Source organism: Crocodylus porosus, unplaced genomic scaffold, assembly GCF_001723895.1.
Source record: "Crocodylus porosus isolate Cpor-Errol unplaced genomic scaffold, CroPor_comp1, whole genome shotgun sequence".
NCBI lineage: Eukaryota > Metazoa > Chordata > Crocodylia > Crocodylidae > Crocodylus > Crocodylus porosus.
The window spans coordinates 5,303,281-5,327,884 of NW_017728936.1; the positions used below are offsets into that span (position 1 = coordinate 5,303,281).

The 24,604-nt window shown below is 47.6% G+C and overlaps 1 protein-coding gene across 2 annotated transcripts in view; it reads right to left on the bottom strand.

Annotated features, from left to right (window-relative positions):
* Positions 1 to 1,321: 1,321 nt before the first annotated feature.
* The window catches only part of SNX19 (sorting nexin 19), a 41,063-nt gene continuing 17,780 nt past the window's right edge, over positions 1,322 to 24,604 (bottom strand). Inside the window, exons 9-11 of one of the 2 annotated variants that reach the window (XM_019547013.1) lie at positions 6,188 to 6,372; positions 4,807 to 4,894; positions 1,322 to 4,122 (exon numbers count right to left, since the gene is read on the bottom strand). In XM_019547013.1, coding sequence (XP_019402558.1) covers positions 3,987 to 4,122; positions 4,807 to 4,894; positions 6,188 to 6,372 — 409 coding nt within the window. In that variant the 3' untranslated portion in view covers positions 1,322 to 3,986. Of the gene's footprint in view, positions 4,123 to 4,806; positions 4,895 to 6,187; positions 6,373 to 18,460; positions 18,915 to 24,604 lie in introns of those variants that run through there. The other variant, XM_019547014.1, reaches the window with a different exon arrangement.

A 24,604-nucleotide genomic window follows, 5' to 3' on the forward strand; every position in this document is an offset into this window, starting at 1 on the left:
CCTCCCCAGGTGTAGCACCTTGCACTTGTCAGTGTTGAATCCCATCCTGTTCTCATCCGCCCACCCCTGTAACCTGTCTAGGTCCGATTGTAGCCTATTCCTCCCTTCTAGCGTGCCCGCATCCCCCCACAGCTTAGTGTCATCAGCAAATTTGAACAAGGGGCTTTTTACCCCCTCATCCAAGTCACCGATGAAGATGTTGAACAGTGCGGGTCCGAAGACAGAGCCCTCATATGACCTCATGCAGGGCTTTTGTCTATATATGACAAAACAGTGAAGGCTTTCCTTGTCACACTTTAATTCCTACCAGTGTCCTTTTTTAGCAGACTTAGAAGTTTATTAGAGGCCTCTCAACAACAGAAGGTTGACAGATACAGAGAAGAACAGTGTGGATTAAAGCCTTTTAAAAAGTATAATTACAAAAGTATTATTTATGATTTTCAAACATAAATAAAAGAGATAAAACTTTCAGCTCAAGCCAGCTGACTCTAGGAAGCTGCTTTTCTCCAACTGGACTGCATTTGCAAAAGATGGGAACTTGAAGAGAACATTTATCTTCTAACTATGATTTGTGTTCCTTAAAGAAAAAAATACAGATTGTGGCCGGTAAGATGTCCCAACCAGCCGAATTTTTAACTTTCACCCAAAGGACAGAATATTTTGAGGTATCATTGGTCTTCTGAAGGAGAGAAACAGGGGGTTGACGGATTGAATCTCACAGTTAAGAGTAGAGAAATGGGATGGAAACTGCATTTTGCGTTGTCCCTCTCAGCGAAAGGGGGTTATGTCTAATTGTTAAACCTGAGACTTTGGGTTCAGGACTCCTGAAGGCTATTCCTGACTGCCACAAAATCACAAAGTGAATGTAAGCAAAGCACGTCTCTCTGCTTGAGCTCCTTCCCAAGCAAACATAGAGATAACACTATCACTTTACCAGGCAGGTGAGCTCCAGAGCTGAATTCAAGTCTGCAAAGTGTTTTGAGATCCCTGGATGAAAGGTGTAAGCACAGTGTAAAGAAAAAGCAGCAATGCAATACAGCGGCGAGTAGCTGACACTCTTCGGCTCTGCACATCTCAGTTCACCAAAGGAAATCTCTTGCTATTTCTATCAGGAGGAATGAAAACGAATTCACTCAAGTTGTGCCACAGCTCAAGACAGGGATGTTAGAAGTTGAACCCCTCCCTCCCCTCCCTCTGCTGCCAGACGGGAAGCCCCGGCTTACACCCTCTGCTTCCCAATTCTGTTTCTGGTGGCTTTGAGGAGGGCAAGTATTAGACGCTCTTCCATGTGTAGAGTGGCAAGCCTGCTTTGCAGTTAGTGCCTAGCCCAACCTTCCCTTCAAACGGCCTTTTTACAGTGTTTTCTCTGGCATGTGTTGAGTTATGACTGAATATTCAAAAACAGAAGTCACAGTGATGGAAATGAGCTCAACAAAGCAGACCAGAAAAAAAACAGGGGAGGCACTAAACTAAGGAGCACCAAGCCCAGCACTTTTGCATTGTGCCTTGGCTGATGGGCCTCTTGTTCACTCCACTCAGGCAAGAACGGTCAGGACAGGCTGCAAAACAAACTTATGAGCAAGAGAAGCAAAACCTGGCTTAGGAGTGAGGAGGAAGGGAGAGTGGGATAGTGAAGGTTAGCCTTGTACCCAACGACCAAGAGGAGAAACTAGAAACAGAAAGGGCTTATCAACTATCACCTGCCAATCCCATTCTTCTGCCCCTGTGGGACTGTCCTCCACAGGACCTGCTTTGCCCAAATCTCTCTCCAACAACTCAACTAAAGGGCCTTCACCCTTTCCAATTAAGAGGCCACTTTTCTCCCTAAAAGATGTTACTGATATTGCATGTTCTCATCACCAGCGCCCAATCTGCTTGATCTCACAAGATTTCCCTTTAGTTTTGGGGCTCATGTTAACCATCTCACAAGACTTCTCTCCCTCATTAGTATTTATACTTTTTCAGCACGTGTAGCATTAATCCCATCCCTCACAGCATTTAACCAGGAAGACAGACTGATACACAGGAATACACAATAAATACACACATGAGATTAGATATATGTAGGGGACACAGTGCCCATCAGTAGGGTTTGTGCCTTCAAAGATACAGGTGCTTGTCTTAAAGTGGCTCCCAGTTCAAAATTTCCTACAGCGAAAATAATGCTGCATGCTCAATTCTAACGCAGTTGTTTGAGTAGTGGGCTGCTGTGACATGCTGCTACAACCAAACCCCCCATGACATGCCAATGCATTTCCCTTTCAGCTCAGTTTCCCTGTTGTACAGAAAACAAATGTACTGGGAGATCCTGTAACAGGGACTCCCAGCTGTGATTATCTGTAGACTTTTTTCTTGCTAGGTCTTGCCCAATAGCCACATTAAACTGCAGAGAATCACAGGCAGAAATAGCCTCTTGGATGAATCAATCTGTGCTGTCTACACTGTGACCCATGCCCTAATTAAAGGTGGTTTGTGAGCTGGAGGAAGAGCAATTGGCTTTGCTGTTGTTCATGGCACTAGCTCACCTGCTGTGACATCAATTCAACAGTGGCAAGCTGGCTGAAGCCTATAGTGTATTGGCAGCAGACTCTACCAGGCAATACATAGGCAGTACCATCATATGCTATTTCTATAGCATACCTGATCTCTAACCACTTTGAAAATAGTGCCTCTCTCAATTTTAGAGCAATAATTTACTCGAAGCTGATCAGAGCTGGAGACAGAACCCTGGAGTCCTAATGCCCTTTGCTCTGTTCTTCCCCTTCACAACCAGCAAAATCTGTACAATATCCTCAACAATGCTCAAAGGAGTTTATGGATCTTATGCTCAGAAGCTTGTTTACTGACCCATGTGCCTTACATGGGTCTGTTCATCTTCTGCACAAAGTGGCCTGTGCCTTCCAAGTGAGCAGCACCATAGATAACATGAATCAAAAGGAGAAATATGCTGGTGAAGGTCAGGGAAGGCCATTGCTCGCCTGTCCTGTAACCCAGGAACACTTACAGGACCCTGCAACCCCTCCCCTTGTCAGACTGGGCAGTGAGAAATGGTCTTTGAGTGATGACTATGAAACCTCCCTTATGCCTAAGACAAGCCAGGCACTTGTCATCACTTTTGAGCTCCCAGGGAGAGGTTTTTGGAGAGTCTGTGGTGCTTATGGACATGTTTTGGGGCTATGTTCATTTCTCCAGGATCTCCATGTAGGATATTCCACTTCATTATCCAGGAGAGGGGAAGATTTCTCTCTGAATCTCCTTTCTTCAGGCTAAGAGGGCAGATCAAAGCAAGAACTAAGCATGGAATGTACTTGAAGACACTGAGAACAGCAGCTTAGGGAGGGAGTCTTTATAGCCAGGCTTCCTCCTCTCTCCTGTTAATTCAGCCATCTCACCTCTTTTGGGAGATGGGATGGGGAATTCTTCCATCTCGGACAACTTTCCTTCATAGGAAGAACTGAAGTAGGGTTCCACCTCTGTCCAGTGAAGAGCAAAATGGGGGATTTGGTCAGTAGTAACAAGAGTTTTATTTCTTCTCTTTACTCTCTGGTGGGAGTCAATGAGATCTCCGCAGCAATGTGTCTGCATGTCCATGCCAGAGCCTCCAGCCATGGAAGTAAACTTCATGTGTTGCCCATCATTCCAGGTTAGGGCTGTTCAGACATGCAGGGCATGGACTTACAACTAGCAATACTGGCTGCTTAGCACACTGCCCACCCCAACAGAAATTAAGCACCTTCCAGCAGAGAGCTCCTTGCTCTCCATCATACATGTGATAGAACGAACAGTGCATTGCACACGGACATCTCCACTCCGTTACGCTGGACCTAGTCACCTGGCCAGCAAGGAGAAGCCTGAAAGGAGCTCCACTTAGGACTGGCTGGAAAAGTCAATTAAGAAACTCCCAGACCTGTGCAGCAGGCATGGAATGACAATCAGCTGATGCGTGTGGGCTCTTCTCACTTTACTACTGGCAACACCGAGCTTAGCTAGCGAGGTGAAATGCCTCCTCTCTCAAGAGGGCTAGAGACTGAGGGAGCTACGGCTGTGGTTTTGGGCTCATCACTGGAGTTGTCAAGGTTCAAAATCTCCAGCAGGATATCTAAAAAGGAGAAAACCAGGTGCCTGAAACACACAAAGGAGAAAGAACAGGCCCATCAATTGAGTCTGGCAAGTCTTCCACCACACAAAAGCAAGCCCTGAAACATGTGAGGTGTGCTCCCAGCTACAGTGTTCATTAGGGGCTAGAGCATCCATCTGGGGTATGTACACACAGCAAATCCCACTCATTGGAAGAGGAGGAGAAAATGTTTCAATGGTAACTAATGTGTTTTCTCTTCAAAGTCCTGAGCATTGGACACCGAGCAGTTTGGAAAAGCAGAATAAATCTCAAAGAAGGATAGTGGAGGAAAAACAGCAAGGGGGCTTGATGGACAGATATGTGCTTGTCTCTCAGTTCTGCAGTGCATGATATGATTATTGCTCTTCGCTTGCATGGTGCATGTGTTCATAGATGTCAGACACACTCATACACATATATACTTCTCTGGACAAAGGGACAACACATGACTTGATCTGGTTTCCTCTCAAGACATATGTGCATCAATTAAGTCAGAAGATTCATTGAGAAAACTCTGATCGCACTGACTAGTTTGTTGTTTTGAAGTTGTGTGAGAGATCCTACCAGGTTGAAGGATTCTTCCAGTTTTCCCATCTTTTCCAACTGCTGAGCCATTAAGGGCACTCACCATGTAATGTACTGCCTCACTACAGGGGAAGAAGCTAAGAGAGGCCCATGACCAACACTACCTGTTCATGATGGGTTGATGCAGAGACTCAAGTACCAAGTTCCAGCTCAGTTGACATTTGCTTGTCCCCAGGATTTCCAGGATTATGTCTGTTAACATCAGAGACAGACACAGGTTTTAAAGGTCAATATGCAATCCAGGGCAAACTTACCTCACTATGGACTTCTATGCAGTGGCTGGAAAAAGGACTTGGGTAACAGATTAATCAATTAGCCAAAGACACGGATTTGTCCTCTGATTGCAGAAGTGCCAAAAAAATAAACATGCCATAAGCTCAGCCTTAATATCAGAATGACATCCAGTTCCAGAACGAAATGTGGGAGATGGCTTCCAGGCTGCTGTGAAAGCTGCTAGCTAGTAATAATAAACAACATATGTAGAAAATGCCCTTGCTCACAGAGACACAGAGGGCTCTTGGCATTACGGTAATGCAAATAATAAATACTAATGATACAGTGTTGTATAAATTACTCACAGAGGGATTCAGCTGCAGCTGTTTTCAAGCATACAGAATCACAATATGAGACGCTGGCAGATGGTAATCTGAAAGATGACCACCTGGCCAGGACACCAGGGCTTATGAGGTTGAGTGTGAAGGAAAAGTACCCCCACACACCTCCCCCTGAAATTCTTAAAAGATAAACAGCAAAGACCTCTGTTTTCAGCCTCCTCTGAAGGATGGTACTTTCACAGCCCAGAATCCTGCGACACCAATTCATTAATGAGTAGCTCAGAGGGAAATGCATCACCTAGTAAATCACCAATACAGAGGGCACAAAACCAGATAGCTCATATCAAGGAGATGCCAGACTGGAGGCTCTCGCATCATTGCTGTTTCCTGAGGAGCTTGTGCGAATTATCTAAGGTGACTGGAGTCGCTCAGGGCTAAGACTAACTGAGAATACCTCTGGCACTAGCAGCAGTTTCACACATAGGCCATTCATAACATCATGCAAATTTGCCGGGACATGAATTATAGTGTGGTGGATAATGGTGTCAAAACTGCAGAGAGAGGTGCTATTTTTCAAATGGTTTAATGCCAAATGCGATGAGGGCAGGGAAGAGGAGAGGAGAGGGAAAGGGGTAGTCTCTGCCTGGTTCTGTTCCCAATGGTGGCTGTCAAGTCTTCAAAGCTCTGGTTCATTTGGCTGTATCCTCCTGCAGTGCATAACCCCCCACACAGCGTACAACACCCACAGTACAAAAGAGACTGGCTCCAGGCATCTCCTTTGCACCTGTTCTTTGAGTTAATAAAAGGGAGGCTTTAACAAGAGATGCAACAGATTCCTAAGACTAACCCTGCCTTATTCAAAAGCGGTTGTGGCTATTAACCTGATGCTGTGGCTAGAAGCCCTTGGTTATTTATGCTGCGGCAAACTCACCAGGCAGTATTTCCATCAGGCTCTGCAAGGCCTGTTCGGCTGCTGCCTTCTTCTGCTCCTGGGTCCTGGCTGGCTTAGGCACCACCGGTAAGATTCCTCCTGGCCATATGGACTCCTGCAGCACCCGGAGGTACTGGACCCAGTGCTGAGTGCAGGTCAGGTTGGCCACCTGCACTTCTAACCATCTATAGAGAAAGAGAGGGGTCAAACAGGAGAAGACTAGGCATTCCTCCAGACACCTCCTGCCAGTCCAAGACTCCTAGACAGGGGAAACAGGCTTCATAAGATCCTGTGCTCTTTGCAGCAGTGCCCTAGAGCATATCACAGCTGCTTCCTCAAGTGTTAATTAGCTCAGCCTCCTCACCCCTGCAATGCAGGTAGAACTTATTAATTCCATTTTACAGACAGGCAAATATAGGCAGAGCCAGTCACTTTTCAGTGATTTCTGTCTGAGGGAGCACAGGCTGTGCATTTCATGTCATCAAATTAGACAAGCATAATGCCTGTGTTTGGAAAGCTGCAAGCAGCCCAGGTCTGGGGTTGTGGCAGGCAGGGAGAGCGAGCATTCAGGGATCAGTCTGCCTGTGCCCAAGGCCAGCTCTCACTTGGGGTGGAGTGGGAAGAAAAGCCAAGGCAGGTACAAGGGAAGGTGCTCAGGGGTGAAACTAGCTTGGAGGCCCTAGGGAATTATTCAAGGTCCTTCTGGAGATCAAAGCCATAAACACCTAGGACAGAGAGGGGTAAATGACATGGTTCTTTTTATCCATCTCACTGGCCTGTTCCCCACCCCCTGCATCTCTTACAGCTCAACTCCATCACCAGAAAGTCATGAAATCATTGCATCTCGCATCCAACACTCTGCGCTGCACATCCATTAAAAGCAAAGTATGAACCTGCCAATAACATGTCTTGTCGGCCCTCCTGCTGTGACAGGACTGCACCCTTTATACGGTAACGACCTGCAAATCCTGAGACTGTGCCCGGGGGAATGTCACTCCACATAAGGGCTGAGAGGCATGTGCAGCCGCTGCAAAAGCAGCCATTGGCACCAGTCACGCTGGCCAGGAAATGTTACTAAATCAACTGCAGGTACCCACCAGCCAAGACATTAAACCACTCTCTCAAGTAACAGCAGTTACCACTGCTGTCAATCAGACATGGACTTCCAAGCTCTCACTGCCTCTCAAAATGTTTCTGTAGCGTGTGGTACACTTCAGCACTGGGGGAATTGTAAGCTGAACCCCGATACTACTGAAGTCAACGGCAAGACCCGCTGATTTCAAGGGAACCAGGTCTCAGCTCCACTGCATTGAAGAGAAGGATGTAGTACGGCTTGATCTGGGAAATTTGCAGCCCCATCTCTACTCTGTCCCTGTCTCTACAAAGAACAGTCAAGTGTTATCCGGGGTGGGAGAAGAAACTGCAGTTTCTCCAGTCCTTCAAGAGTCCCTGCAGACAGCAGCATCCGAAGAGCCGGCCCACTTGGCAGCTCACGCTCATGCTTGCAATTCCGTCACCACTACGCCCCAGCGGCTCGTAGTACATCCAAGAACACAGGCTCTGCCAAGGCAAACTTTATTTAACCTGCACTCTGCCAGACTGTCTGCATTCCTCTCAGGCTGGGCATTCAAGCCAAGGCCTGCTTAGCCTGCTTCCCCGTGCAAATGTACTCGCGCTAATAGAAACACTGCAAGGTAAGAGAGCAGCAAGAACTACAGGTGCTACTAATGGCTGTCAAGAATAAGGCTATAACTCAACTGTTTCTCACTGCGCTTCTTCCTTAATGTTCTAAATAGTTTAAATGCCTGCCTATAAATTCCTAGGTACTTTTCAGTATGTGCACATGCAGAGAGGAAACCAAGAAGAAAATAAAAGAAAAATCAGTAGGGTGCTAGTGCTAAGAAGCAGGAAAGGTCTCTGGAGCTTCTCTCAATACGTCCACACAGCAGCACAAAGATGGGACTGCAGTGCATGCTAGCTTAATAGCTAATCACGCTGAAGCCCCTGCTGACACATCTTCACTGCTATGAGTACCCGTGCTAATGAGATTAGCGTTAATGTGGTTATGTGAATGTCTGCCACAACCCACACCTTCATTTGCTGTGGGATTGTATGCTCAGACAGAGCCGGTTTCTAGGACTCCTTTGGGCAAACGGGGTGGCTGGATGGCTGTCACTGATTTGAGGGAATAAAGATAGAAAAACGTCTAGTAAGTAATGCTTTGGTTTGTATTGCAATAAGATCAGGGCTCTCTTATGGAAGTGCTATACGAGTATGTTCTTGGGACCAAAAGCCAGGTTTCTATTATCCTTACAAAGCAAGATAATATAAGCCCTACCTAGACTAAATGGTCCTGTTTGAAAACTTGTTGGCTTAAACACAGGTCTTGCTGTAGCAAACTGCATGGCCTTACCGTCTTTAAACTTGTGCTAGCTGGTCATGCTAAACTAACCACAATCAACACATGCACTTCTTACGGTGTTAAACTTTGCCTATTCTAAGGACAAGGCCATGTTTACAACCTATTAACTAACACATACATCCTAGTCTGGACATTATCTCAGTGTGTGACAGAAGTTCACAGACATAGAGTTAAAACTCAGTACACGCTGCAAGAATATACCTAGAGGTACTAAATTGAATGTTTAGTCAGACTTAATTTTCTCTACTATATTCACGGACTGGTGTGTGCTTGTGGAAAGGCAAGCACAAATGAGTGTGGACTTATGCCCCAGATAGCTACTTTTTAGCTTAATGTTTGAGAAACGTGAATGTGGAGTTATAAGCATCAGCACCATTCTTTTCACTTTCAGAGGTGGAAGTACATTTATGCTGAACAAAAAGCATGTTTTTAACTTGGGTCAGCTAATCCAAATTAACTAAGTGACCGCATTAATGTGAAGGCAAGGTAACTTGGGTTTGCAATCTGAATTCAACCTCAGGCTTGTTCTTTGGCTTGAACTTACCCTGCAACCTCAAATTAAAAGTCAAGTTGCCTTGTCTTCTCTGTTATTTTAACCTGAGTTAGCTACTTCAGTTTAGCCAACCTGAGTTAAGATCACAAGATTTTTTTTTTCCAGCGCAGGCATACCTTTCGTTCAGTCAGCAGACAGAAACACAATATGTGACTCCATCCAATTAAAGCAGCTTGAATTTCAAATACTGATTACTCTCACTGAACTGGCGGCACCCTGTAAGCATCCAAACAGCAAACTGGACATAACAGAGAGCACATTCATGAGCCGTTTGAAAACAAAACAAGAGGGGAAAAATCACTGGATTGTTCAGTGCAAATGACCTGGCTCATCCCTTTTTAGGACACAGTTCATTTATTGCTGTAACAACCCCATAATCAGGCAACAGTGCCTAAGTAACACTCATAAATCTCAGGCGTACATTTATTTGTTTTGATCATGCAAATGGTTACAAGGCATAGCTCTTGTGACTGCATAAACACAGGCTTGAGGGCTTTTAATTCATTATAGGCTATCGCTGCTTTCCAACCTGGAGGCTGAATGCAGGGGCAGAGGAGAAGAATGACCCAGACTCACTCCGCTCCCTCTGTGCCAAGGTGCCCCTTCAGCTGCAGAGAAAGCAGCAGACCGATCTCGAGAAGGTACCCAAACTGTAGCCTTATTCGTGTTGCAGGAACAGCTCCTGCGTGCCTGCTGCTCCCATCTCTTGTACTGGGCAGTGCCCATCTGCAAGACTGCACGTGGCATTTTATCCTGAGTGGTTACCACTGCCTCAATGAACACTCTTCGGGGGAGCTGGGGAAAAGCAGGGAAGCCACAGAGAAAGGGGACACAAAGTGGAGGAGAGGAATAAAATGGAAGTCAAATCATATCAGTTATGCTAAGAAGAGCCTTTTACTATCCCAGAATGAGCGGCTCCACTAAGGATTGGGAAGAACTGCCCAGCTGGACCACACCAGGACCCATCTAGCTCACTGCTCCATCTCAAAAGGGCCAGTACTGGGTGCTTCAATTGAAGACAAAGAAAACACCCAATAACATACTTACGGGGGGAAGCCTCTTCCAACTTCAGAGGTGGTACAGTCACCCACCCTGGCGATATTCAAAAAGCATCTTGGCACCCATCTTGCTGGGGTCATTTGACCCCAGTGGTCTTTTCCTACCCAAGTGCAGGGGGGCTGGACCCGATGATCTGTAAGATCCCTTCCAGCCTCAAACAACTATGAAACTATGACATTCCCATTAGCAGCTGGACAACTGCTCTACCCACATCGGATCTCTGAACCAGGGTCTGCTGAAGTCAGTGAAGAACCTCTCATTCCCTGACAAGCACGCTTGTTTTTGCATACAATAATTCCACAGTAGAAACCTGAGAAGGTGGAAATTATATTTATCAACATTAAAAAGCCAGGAGCCAAATTACTTTGGCTTTGGCAATTTTATTCAGTGCTTGAGGCAAGACAAATCAATTCATAGAAAATCCCAGATGATTCAAACCCAAACTGCTATGGTAAAATAGCATTCCCATCAAGCAGAGTACTGCACTAAATATATAACCAATGCCACAAAATGGTTAAGAGTTAATATTTCTTATGAATAGATTTTATTGCCCAAGGCTGCCAATGTGGCACCTGAATTCAGTTGACACGTACTTTTTTTGTGCTGCCAGAGGACTAATACTTCAGCACAGACCCCCAGAGCAGACCAGACCAGACAAACACACACACAGAGGAAACAAGGTAGAAATATATCCACTTAGAAATACAAACAGAGCTGGTTTTATTTTGGATGGCTGATAAGTTGCTATTTCCACACTGGTATTTCATGCAGAAATAGCACCAAAAAGAAAGAAAAACAAGCCCATCACTGAACCATCTCCGCATGCTAGAGAGAAAAGCAGAAATAGATAGTAACTGCCCTCCTGCCCAGGACTCAGATGTTAAAAAGCTTTGATGATGCCCAGTGCAGAAAGACAGACTGCAGAGGCAGTGGGTCCTGGCTTCTCGTCTGGAGGTGCATAACTTGTCCATGCCGTAAGGGTCCTCTGTTTGAAATAGCTGCTGATGGAGGAATGAAGTGACTGCTAAAAAGAGCTGGTTTAATACCAGGGCTTAAGATGGAACTCCAAGGTCAGCTGAAGGGGCCCATCAAGATGAGAGGAGCATGAAAGCCCTGGAGATGAGGATCAGGTTGGATGGCACAAAAAGCAACAGGGGCTACTGGTGTGAGAAGGTAAGTGCCTTGCAATGAAAGCCCTGGACTAGGGGGAAGATTTGGGTAGGTAACGGTGGACAGGTCCCAAGGTTGCCTGGTTCTTATGGACTGGATGGTCTGCTGGGACTAGTTTGGTGGACCACCTGTTGTATTCCTTGCAGGTGGAAAGGACCAGGCCAGATGAATGAGTCAAGCTTCCTTTCAAGCTTGAAGGTGAGTAACGAAGGCCTTGTCCACACACAAAGCTGCACAAGTGTAAGCCAATATAGTTAAGCTGGTGTAACCTTTGTATGGATACTCTCATTTCAATGAACGAGTCACATATTCATAGGTTAGCTTAGGGATGGTATAGTTCAGTATCTTCATTAATAACATGGATGATGGAGGAGAGTGCACCGATAACGTCTGTGGATGATGTTAAGCCGAAGGAGTTTTGCGAGCACTTTGGAGGACAAGATTAGAAATCAAAATGATCTTGATAATCGTAGAAATGGACTAAAACCTAATAAAGACAAGAGCAAAGCAGTACAACTCAGGAAGGAAAATATCAACTGAACTAATACCAAATGAGGGACGACTGGCTTGGCAGCAGCTTTGTAGGAAAAGAGTGATGGATTACAGCAGACAACAAACTGAATACAAGTCGACAATGTGAGGCTCTTGCGAAAAAATACATCACTCTGGGAGGTATTCACAGGAGTGTCTTGTCAAAGACACAGGAGGTCATTATTTTGCTCTGCTTGGCATTGATGAGGCCTCAGCTGAAGGACTGTATCCAGATTTGGACATCACACTAATAAAGATGTAAACAGATTGGAGAGAGTCCAGAGGAGAGTAGGGAAAAGGATAAGAGGTTTAGAAATCATGACCTTTGAGAAAGGTTGAAAGAACTGGGTTTGTTTAGTCTACAAAAGAGAAGACTAAAAGGACATGATGATGGTCTTTAAACATGTAAGAAAGAGGTGGTTATAGGGATTGGTGATCAACTGTTGCCATGGTCATCAGGAGCAGGAGAAGTAGTAGTCACGAATCTGCAAAAAGTCAGGCTGCAATCAGAGATTACAAAAAATCTTTTTAACTTGAAGGATAGTTAAGTCCTGGAACAGGTTATTTCAGGAGGTTGAAGAATTCCCTTCATGGGAGATTTTAAAGAATGGGCTAGACAAATATCCATCAGAGATGGTTTAGGAATAGTTGATCCAATCTCTGGAAAGGGAGATGGACTACAGGTCCCTCCAGCCTGAACAAATCTGTGATCACGCTTTGATTTAAACCACTGCAACCCTGCATGAGGCAAGCCCCAAGATGACCGACAGAATTGCATTTCTGAACTCAAGTGGGATTCTAATCTAGGTCTGCAAGAGATAAAATGAAAGCTTTTGAACCCTAAAGTAAAACTTCATCCTTTCTTTCCATGAAGTTACTGAGTACTCTGCCCAGAAGTGGAGACCTGAACCTCTTGGGACAATTTAAATACATTCCAGCCAATGAGAATTTAAAAAGGCAGATGAGACCAAGGTAGTCAAAGGGGATGTCCAACACATGGAGATGCAAGAGGGCCACAAGCATATCTATGCCTCCCAGGTAACGATGGCTCTGAAACATATTCTGAACGATACACAGATCATCTGTGAGGCCAGGGTGGAGTCGTCTTTCCACCTGTGCAAAACCACTATATTCTTCAGTGTCAACCATCCACTGGAGCTAGAGGTAGGAAGTCAAGACTTCTACTTCCATCTGAAACTTTAAGGTTACACTAAACTCAGCATCACAAGTATACTGCCAAGCCATTTAAATAGAAAACACCTCAGCAGTCTTTCAGATGTCTCCTGAGTGACTCTGAACAAGCATGACTTCTCTGTGTCTTATCAAACTTGACATGCTCCATTTCCTGAAAAATATCAGATAGGTGGAGTACTTCATTACAAGACGCGACACCTAAAACTTGGCTGTGACCCATGTAGCTTTAAGTTCTTGTACCATGTTAAGCCACTATGGTGTTTTATTATCTACAGTAATATCCTTCAGTGTCCCATTCAAGGTTACCTAAAGCAAGGTGCCAGCCAAGATAAAATAGCAGACGCACACAATTTACTTAATTCCTTCTGTAGTGCACATGTATCCTATGATATTCCTTCAACTTTCAGTGGTCCATCTAGGCAGAACCTTGGCACAATGCAATCTTCTGAAGGACACCTTGCAGCAAAAACTTCTCTTTTGTAGACATAGTATCCTAAGTCAGGAGGGAATGCCTCTATATTTAGACAAACCATCACATTGTCCAAGCACCCCACATCCCTTAGCACATTTACCTACAGCTTAATGTAGTAGGAGCAGAGATTAAAACAACTTGCCAAGGCCCCAGCAATTTATTTAGATACAGCCTCTGTCACAATAGTAGTCAAGTCCCTCAAAGTCTTTAATATGTTTAAACCACCTTCTGAGGTAGGGCAATATAATCATCTCCATTTTATAGATGTGGGGATGAGGTTCAAAGAGAGTGACTTGGTCGAGCTTACTTAGGGAAAACATGGCATAGCAACAATGAAAATTTAGGTCTTCCAAGGCCAGTGCTCCTGGGCCATCCTTCCTCTCAATGTCCATCTTCTTGTACCTTAAGCCACAAACCCATCCTTACACAAGGGATCATCGAGAGCAGTGTTTCCCAACCTGCGGGTCACAACCCAGAAGTGGGTTGTGAGAACACATGAAAAGGTCATGAACCAACTTTAAGAATGCATCAACAAACTTTAAAAATGGATTCTCCTTTAAAGGAGAAATAAGTGGGAAACCCTGGCTTTTCCCTTGCAGGCTGGCAGAGCTCCAGCCTGCGAGGGGCTGCTTCCCCCCCTTCCCCCCAACCCCACACATTGGGGGGCTGGGGCCTGGTGGCAGGGGGCAGAGGACTGGAAATGAGGAGCACTGGGTTGGGACTACCCACTGATGTTTACCTGGTCCCGGTACAAAAAAAAGGCTGAGAACCACTGATTTAGAGCAGGGGTGAGCAAAATACAGCCGGTGAGCTGGATCTAGCCCTCCAACTGATTGCATCCAGCCTGGGCACAAACTCATGGGATCTAGCTCGTCAGGAGCTGTGGCTCCAGCTGCTGGGTTATGCCAGGCATGTCCTAGCCCCTTCCGCAGTTTACACCAGCTCCCACCCTGCACACCAGAAGCAGCGCTGGGCAGTCAATGGCATCAGTTGTGGGCATGACTAGCAGGTTCAGGTAAGATTGGGGTATCCTCCCAGGGCCTCAGTTGCTGTGCTGCATGAGTACATCTCCTGTGGTCCTGAGCAGTCATCCCAAGCCCTATTAGGAACTTGCCAGTAGTGTCCACAGCTGGCAGTATCCACAGCCGATGCCAGTGCCACTGAGTGCTGCTTCCAGCGAGCAAGAGGACCTGCATAAGCTGTGGAAGGGGCTGTGGATCAGGGCATGCTGTAGGTGCAGGGACAGGGTGGGAGAGAGGAAGAAAGAGATATTGGGGCATGCTGTAGCTCGGGCTGGGTCCCAGGGCAGAGCTGCGATCCGCTCCCTGCACACCTCTGCCTGCAGAAATGGTGCCCATCATAGGGACATGCGGGCAGTGGATCATGGCTCTGCTCTGCATTTGGCTGAGATGAAGCCAGGACTGGGGGGGCATCTGGGAGTGGGACAGGCAGGTGAGTGGGGCTGGGTTTGCAGGGCAGTGACAGCACGGGGCTGGGACCCTGCAATCCCAGCCCTGGCCCTGCTTGCCTGTCCTGCTCCCGGATCCCAATCCTGACCCCAACCCAGCCGAGTAGGGGCAGAGCCATTTTCCGCTGCCCACATGCCCCTGCAGCGGGTGCTGGTTCTGCAGGCAGGGGCGTGCGGGGCATGGACCACCACTCCACAATGCCAGGGTCTCCATGAAACCAGCTGAGACTTGCCTGGGCAGGGTCCCGGCTCAGTGGACAGGATGGGGCTGCTTAGGAAGTTTTGGGGAGCTGCTGCATGAAGAGGGTGGGGAGAGTTCTGCCCCAGCCCAAGACAGCTCACCAAAACTCCCTCTGTGGCCCATGGGCCCAAATAATTGCCCACCCCTGATCTAGAGCAATAGGTCAAAACCACACTTCCAAAGCATTCAAAACTTTAATTGCAGAACATTTTCGAGAGTAACTTGTACAGCCAAGGAAACGACCGCTAGAAGAATGGAAAATAAAAACAGAAAATATTTTTCACCCTTGGCCTCAGCTTTCACCCCTGTTGATGCTTCAACTGCCTCAAACTTTATGTGGTTGCCTTTTCTCTTATCCTGTCATACATTTCTGCTAACATTCAAAAGCTGGCTAACTTGGATCAGACACCTTTACACAAACTGTCCTCTGCCCAGGTCATTGCTAAGTTGTTTGTAGAGGCAGGAAAGGGGGGGGAAACTTCTATAAATCACAGAATATGAAGCATCCTGAGCCCTTTTAAAGTTCTGGCCAAGAAGAGGGGAAAAAGAAGTAAACCATCACCTTGGCTTACTGGAAATGTTTCTCTTTCCCTGCCCCATAAAAAGTTTACAATAGTATAAATTCTGAACAACGTGTTCTGTACCCCCAGCCCGAGCACATCCCGATGAAGTGCTCAGTCAGCGCAGCGGCAACCTCCACACTTTCATGCTGGGTGTTTTTCCCCTGAACAGCATGTCTTACCAATTTCACACCTGTTAAGCTAAATGCATAGGGACTCCGCTAAAATCAGTGGAGTGGCGTTACGTCAATGCAAACGAGGTGAAGCAAGACTGGGAGGTTATTAAGATGTAGGTTAGATTTGATGCTTTCAAGTCATGCCCTGTGTAGTGTTGGTTCTACCTGGGCAAAAGGAGGCAGAGAAAGGCAGATTTTACTTCCACTTGTCTTTGTTGTATACATGGGACAGAGCAAAAGAACATCAGCTTTCATTTTACTCCTCCTTTCTGACCGCAAGACCCTCGCTGGCTGCTTTGTGGCATTTGCTACAGAAACAGAGAAAGAGAGGGAGAGCATATACACATGTAGTGACTATGTAGCTGGAAGAATTTCTCTCTCTGGGGCCCTAATCCAGCACCCTTCCCCAGCACTAATCTCAATCACAAAACAATAAAACATTTTTTTTTCTAAATGATCAATAGCATCAGAGCTGAGACCAAAGTGCTCCCCACATCTATGGGGACTCGGGAAAGCATGGAAAAGATGCAATAAAACATTGTCCCTGGCCCTTGCTTTAATGAAGCCGAGAAGTTCCCCAGCTTTCGATAACATCTTCATCAAGTATTTATTGAGCCAATTAAAGCTCTGGCAGTGCCCTGGGGAGAGGTTGGTCTCTGTTAGCCAGGACCTGTTTAGAGTGGATTGCTTCATTAGCCTGAGTTCAGTAATAAAATACAGAAAATGCTGTTAACCCCTTGCAAGCCAGGGCAGGAGGACTTTCAAACCCAAGAGAAATATTATTTCCCTCAAAACCTTTTCTTCCCTGCCTTCCCAAATGACAGCCTATTCCGTTCTCCATACAGAAAAGTCAGCCGGTGCTTATTAAATCACTGCATCTTAAGTGCCAAACCAAGGACAGATATGGTTAAAACAATCCTGTAACTATAATCAAAGCATGGAGTTAGCTGCAGCATAGTGGCCAATGTTGGAAGCATGCTGTTTCTAGAGGAGAAATTGTTTCAGACAGAGTCACAAAGTCAGGATCCAAAATTCCCAGGTGTTTGGAGACAACTGGATTGGGCCAACAGCCAGCACTATTGTTAATTTATTTATTTTACACACACGCAGCCCTGAAGATTGCTTTTGCTGATGTGTGACAGAGCATGTGATTTCTACTGCTGGGAACCAGCTCCTTCTGGGTGACGAATATACATGGAGTCCAGATTCAGAGATAAGGGATGAGGTACTTTAAGGTTAACTCCCTCTTACACAAATTTCATGACGTGGTTTCAGATCAACTGACACTCCTGTGCCACCCCATGGCAGCCTGGTGGCCTGTCTACACTTACCAGGGCTTACAGGGGAAACCATATTGCCCTAGAGAAGATGCAGATTTCTTGTGCTGGGGCAGCTTAAACTAGGTCCTAAGGAAGGTTAAATGATGATGGCAAGATGCTGGGTACAGCTATGCCAGTTAGGAGGGTGACTTTTTTTCCACGCAGTGCTGCCTCACCAAGCCTGAGGTGGTGTAACCTATAAGCAGGGTGCTTACAGCATCCTCTTAGTAGCTTTTTCAGTCTCCTGGTGTCCAAGAGCATGAGGTGTTTAGATGTACTTCAACTCTGGGTCCAATATAGAGCCAACGGATCAGCAGGTTACACAGACACAGGTAAACAGGAGAGAATCTCAGGATGCGTCTTGCCTGTGGGTATTTGCACTGGTGTCACCATAAGTGTCCATGAAACCTCCTCCCACCAGTATAGGGGCGCTATACCAGTAGGACTCAGCCCGGTTTCAAACTGATGCAAGCCCCTTCATTGGTGTTTTACAGATGGGGAGACTTGCCCCAGATTCGCCGCAGGCTCCTCAAAATTCAGAGTTCCAGACTCAATGGACGGGTGGGCAAGAACGGAAGATGCCAAGGCCCAGAACACCCTCCACCCAGTGAAACAAAGGCACTGGGCAGAGATCGATCAGAGATGTGCCCAACAGTGGAGGTCTACATCCAAACTCTCTCCCATTCCCTTCTGGTCCATTGAGAGAAAAGAGGGAAGATCTGGCTGGCCTCCAGCAAAGAGGTGGCCACATTGCAAAGAAAAACCCACAATCACAACTGTCCTCACCTCTTGGCAACCTTGGTAAAAGCTAATAGATGGGTCAGGGAGCCATGAGTCCCTTCCTTGCCTCTAGGGGCAATCCCTTGGTGCCAGGTGGAAGCAATGCCTAAATGCCCATACCACTCTGCCCCTCTGGTCCTGTTCTGAGGGTTTCAGGGTTGTTATTCAAGAGCTAAAGTCAGGCAGAAGTTAATAAACTCACTTTCCTACTGCAACACCAGCCCATCTGTGTGGAACAGGGCAGCCATTCTGCCCCAGAAAACAGCACAGGCCTTTAGGATAGGGAGTAAAGAACATCTCCAATTAAATCAACTGCGAGGGGGAAATGTAGGGAGGAAGAACATCAGCCAGTTTATTAGCAATCTAGGCAGGAAACAAGAAGGAGCAGCCACCTCTAGAGGTGCCATGGGGTATTCAAGAGCCATAGCTGGGAAGCCCTTTTGCTGTGCATCTCATCCAAGGCAAGATCTCTCATCCTGCCACTGGGCATTCAGTCCCTCCTGCCCCTGTGCTCTGGAAGGTGAACATTGGTTTGCCAAGTAACCTGCCTTGAGCCATTTGTCCCTGGCCTCCATGGGTCTATAAGGAGCAGGTGCTGTGAGAGCTGGAGGCTAGCTGAGGCCTGGCAGGGAGAGCAGGCAGGTCTGCACGCCGATGGCTAAGAGGGCCAGGCAAAGTTCCAGGTCTGTGGCACTTTATAATGTCAATAGGAGCAAGAACGCTGCCAAGAACCTTTGTTTTTGCCAGCTCTGTTGGCTTGAGGAGCAAATGAGACTGAGTGACTGAAAAACAAAGCAAATCTCTGAAGTTATGATGAGCTCCTTGAATCATGCTCGCCTTTTCCAAGATGCCTGTGACAGCTGGTCTGACATCAAACAATTCCAGTTCTGGCTCTCCAAATCCAGGGGACAGGGAGAAGATGCAGCCACCCCTAGAGCGCAGCAGGCTGAGTCCACGTGTAGTCTGTAGTCAATGCGGAAGACCAGCAAAGCGGGACACTGCATTCACAACAGAGCTCGCAGAGGGAGGCAGAGAGGCTCCAATATGAGAGTAACTTGGGGGTGGGGTCCTGTTCATACAAGTGGTGTGAACTTTAATGCCACTGTTACTATAAGGCCACAGCTATGCTTACCACCCTCAGGACCAACTTACACTGCCCTTTCCTGCTCCCCTCCTGAGCCCACGCAGCACTCCAGGGATGAGCATCACCCCTGAGCTGCACGGCTCCCTGCTATCCCAGCATGGGCTGGGTCCATCGCTGCTGATGGGCAGCCCCCTCCTACAGTGCGAATCTGAGCCTTGAGCGGTGGCTTTCCAGTGATGGGCAGCATCCAATGGGTTGCAAGACATCATCATCCTTTTTACCTTGGCCTACTGCAGTGCAGCATCCTCTGTCCGTTCTCCCTCACCCTGCATTTACATGCGCTCATGTGAACAGCCGCTTGATCCTGTTCTCATTCGATAGGTACTGGGGTGCCAGCAGGCTGGCTTTCCCGATGCAGAGCCCCTGGGGGGAGGGCTAATTAAACTGGCTACAGTGCTGTGCTAAAGGAAAAAAAATCCCATCTGAGACAAGGAGGTAGGGATGTGAAGTCTGACAGGATGGAGAGATGGGGAAGGGGGTAGGGGGAGTCTATGGTAATTTAATGGTTGTCCTGGAGACAGAGCCCCATTGTTCACAGTGACTTTGCCTCAGTAGGAAGCAACCTCCATCGTGGCCAGTTTGAGCCGAGCTGGGGGTCGGAGAAGAGAATGGAGCAGGGCCTTGCTGGAGCGAACAGCCCTGAAGCAGAGCCTCTTTGTATTCACCTAAGGCTGCAGGTGTAATGAGCTCAAGGCATGGTCTGGACAGAGAATAGCCAAGGCTGGAATAACTTGGAGTCATGCATGGCTCCAAGATGCTAAAGCTATACCTGCCAGCCTGATGAACCTGTCCTAGAAGTTAGTTTTAGGCGGTTAGGAAAAGCCACATGGGGAAGGTCACTTGTTTGTGTTGGTAAGGTTCACCACAACCCCTTAGGAAAACACAAGTGTCCAGTAGATTCAGGAGGAGGCTACCAGCGTGGGGGGGAAGAAGGGGTCATTTTGTAAGTCAAGGTCTGTTAGAAAGACAGAACAACTGAGGGCAACACCCTCATCGCTGTGAACGTCAGATCTAATGGCTTTGGTGTAGGCAGGCAAGGACAGAAGTCAGGACCCTTCACTTCTGACACATGCCCTTACCGGCTGGCCAAAGAGGTGGCTAGCTACTTTAGTCTGGAGTCAAGCAAAAGGCAGGGCAGGGTGGCACTGTAGAGACTTGGGGCCTTATTACACAGCAATTTTGGCTGGCTCCTAGAGCTCTTAACCCCTCGATTGTTCCTATACTAACACCTTAAAGTGGTTTTAAGCACTCGTTATGAGGCTCAAAGTTATGCAGGAGCATCTCTGATCGATACTACGCAGCTCCTGCTCCAGATGTGCTGCCCAAGTTGAAGTCCTCCAGTATCCCAGGACCTCTCACACCCCCATGCATACAGCAGGGACAGAAGCCTGCCCTGGCTCACCAGCCCTCTGGTGGCAACTCCCAGCTACAGCTCCTAGTCCTGCCCCTACTCAAGTGGCACGTCACAGCTGTGCAGGTGGGGGATAGTCAGAGATGGTTTTTAGCCTTAAAGTGCAACTGCTTCAAGCACTAACTCTGGATTTGTGCAGCTCACAGCATGAAACATAACTAGGCCCTAACAGGTTCAGAGAGGCACGAGCTTTCATAGGCAACAGCCTACTGTGTCAGATGCTGTGAACAGTGGAGTAGGCTGTTGCCTATGACAGCACCTGTCTTTCAACCAGTTAATCTCTAAAGTGCCACCCTGCCCTGCTGCCTTGTACTCAGCTGGCCAAGGAGAGTTTCTGCCAATGAGCCTAATGACAAGGCTTTTACCTTCGGTGAATCTCATGCCACGAGAAATGATGTGGTTATACATGCTGGTACTGTAGTCAGGAAAAAAGGCAAGGCTGAAATACCCTTGGGGCCTGTTTCTGCCTCTTTCATCCCCTCTTGAAGTCAATGGAAAGTAGATGGCCAGCAGGTAGCAATCACACCTGTGAAGCGGACTTTGTCTCAGCCCCCTGCAGCAGCTGAACTGTGTACACCAGAGCTGGCTTTTCTAACGCATCTACCCAGAAGGCATGGGCAGGGCCATATTAAGCACTGGAGTTTGGGTGGGTAGAAGGGTCGATTTATTGGTGGAATCGCAGTTCAGAAAATGTTCACAGAATAATCAAAGGGCTGGTAGATGTGGAGGCCAATGCTGTAGCTCTTATGCCATGCCTGAACCTCTGTCACTCAGGCATGGCAAAACCCAAAATACCTGAGGTTGGCAAAGAGGCCCATGTGGATCTCCATACCAGACCACTCTGCCAGCCTCTTGGCTGACACAGAAATAAATCCATCTCCGCAAGTGGAGCTCAACAGCCAGAGTCTGTAACAGTGCACATTTTTTATGGGCTGGGCAGAGAGGGAGACACACTAACGGGGTACTGGGAAGAGATGGGGGTCTATAGCAGGGGTAGGAAAACTTTAGGAAACAGGGCCCGTTGCTTGCAACCTGGGCACCTCATGGGCCACCAATCTCCTCCACACCTTATCTACAGTACTTCAGCCCTCCTTGCTCTGTGCTCTTCTCTTGCTCTCTCCCCGTGGTAGCTTGCACTGACCTTTGCCACTCAGTGCTACTAATTTCCACTGAAACAGCAACGTGGAACAGCAAATTTGGTGGCAAAAGTAAGTGAGGCAGCTGCGCAAAGCAGACCGGGGAGCTGTCTGCTGGCTGTTCTGGAGGGGATCAGTGGCACTTGTTACAGGAACACGTGGTGCAAGGCAGAGAAGGTGCCTGCCTTGCTGCCAGTCCCCTCTGCTACCTGCTGCTGCAGGCCAAAGTCAATCTCTTCATGGACCAGATGCAACCCCTGGGCCATAGTTTGCCAACTCCTGAACTATGGTCATACGAAGGTGGAATCAGGAGCAATTAGACAAGACTCAGCCGAAGAATGACAAAAAGGTTTCTTGATAACCGAGAAAGAGGCTTGTTTCTTTTCCACAAAGGAAAGGAGATGCATCTCATCAGCTGAGACAATGCCAAAAAGCAGATCAGAGCTCCAGCCTTGTCAACAACAGGCTGCACTTCCCCAGCACCATCCCAGCCGCACCTCGCACACAGTGGCAAGACAAGTTCTTGGCTGTACAGCTCTTAGGTCCTCTTTAACCTACCGGACAGTCTTTGGCTGTCCAGCAGCTCCGCCTTGTGCCCACCACTGCGAAGTGCAATGGCATTGATACTTGCAGTTGGCCCAGGCACAGGATGGTATTTAGAAAGCAAACCTGACTGCAGTAGCTCTGGCACAAGCAGGTCAGCAACCTCCCTGCTGCACGGAGGTTAAGCCAGCCTCAACCCAGAGAGCGAGGGAGAAATATTGCAATGTAATCACATCTCGCTCACACATACGATTTCACTTTGCAGCAGCAAAGGGCATCGTGCCAGTGCTTTTCATCTATCCATGCAAGAGGCAGCACCCACCACCAGCTTGCCTGGTTTGGAACATTTACACAGATCTAGATGGGCTGAGCTGGCTGTGATCTGGATTGAGACCTCTCACAAGGAGGAGTATCCAAAAAGCCAACAGATAATACCACCTTTCTGCCATCATCAGCTTGGCCTGGAGTCAAACCACTGACATGGAGAAAGACTTGACAGCTTTGGTTGATCTTGTAAGCCCAGGCATAACAGGAGATAGACCATAATGCATTTGCTTCAGAATGTGGAAGACTAACTATGGTCCCAATGGACTGCACACAGTATTGGGACTCAGGACCCCTGGGCTCTGTTCCCTGCCCCAGCACTTCTCCCTTCTGCACCTGTTTCTCCCCTGTCCTTCATCTTCCCTACCCAGATGAAACCCTGTGCAGCACCTGGCACAGTGGGGCCCTCACTTCACTTGGGGCCTCAATGCAGACTCGTAACAAAACAAAAAGCCTGTCCTGGGATGGACACCCCTCAGCTCCCTGCACCGTCACTTGTTGGCTCTACAGACTTTTCAGTTAAAGCCCTGAAGCACTCGAAGCTCCAGTTCTGCAGCAGTTAAACTACCGGGGCTCATACACAGCTTTGGCTGGCCTGGTACACTGCACACACCAGAGAGTCCCCGAGCCCCCCAGCCGCCCCGCAAGCTCCCAGTGCTCCTCTATGCTACACCCGAGACTCCCAGAAACTCCCCCGCCATCCCACACTGGAGACTCGAGAGCAGAAGTATTAGCCCCCAGCTACTCTGAAGATTTGGTTAGAGGATGGATCCAAATCCACCAGGTCTCCAATTTTCTCATCCTGGCTCAGAGGCTGACAAAATCTGAGGAGAACCAGAAACAGTCAAAATAACTGATTTTATGAGGCCTTCCAGTGGCCAAGATGGCAGAGAGCTTGGGAGACCAGCTGGTGTCCAGAGCATTGCTGGAATAGATCACAAAGCATCACTCCTACATTTGTAGACCCGAGTCTCAATTCAGTCTTGGGCCTGAACTCTAATCCTCAGTCCAACTCACACGTACCCAACCACCCCAACTCATCTACATCTTACTTTTCCCCTCTTTGCTGCCATGCTGTGAACAAGGAGGGGACCATTAATTAAACAGGGAAGATAGCATGGCCCCTTTGCATCCACTTCATTTTGTAAAGATGCTTAACAGAAGCATCTGGAGGGGGAGACCTGGAAAGGCTGATGAGCATGACCGAATGAACAGGAGGCCAGGCAACGCCAAGTTCTTGTCTGAGGCAGGGATGCTTTGCATTTATTTTAACTCTTGCTCCAGCCTTGAGGAACCTGACACCATCACAGCTCACTGCACATACACACATTTCCCTTATATATATATATATATATATATACACACACACACACTTCCGAGCCGGGGCCTGGCGGGTGCGCTCGAGCCCTGCTCAGGTTACTGAATGCAGGCAGCCAGGATGTGATGAGATGCAATCTCTTTCTCTTTGGATTAGCAGTTTGGATAAAAAGCAACTCTTTCTGGTGATGCTCAGGACCTGGGGGGAGGGGGATGAGAATTGGCTAGAAGAGCTTACTGCGAAAAGCCAGTGTGAGAGTGCAAGTGAGCCTGGGGGAAGTGTGCAGAGTTTGATCTAAAGCTGTCCCAAATCCAGGGGTATTTGGATCCAAAGTTCTGGCTTGGGCACAGCTCCAGGGTCTTATACTTGAAGCAGACGCACCGTGCAGGAGTGAACAAGCACTATGTTAGCTCAGGATGGAACAAGAAAACAGCAGAGAGGAAAAACTGGGGGAAGAGGGTGGACTCTAAACACATTCAGGTGTTATAATAAAGCATCACTGCAGCCGGGGCACTTGAGGGCAGCATGAGGAACTTTAGGAGACCCACTCAGGTGAGACAAAGTCTTCAAGTGGAGCAGCCAAACCACGTAGGCAT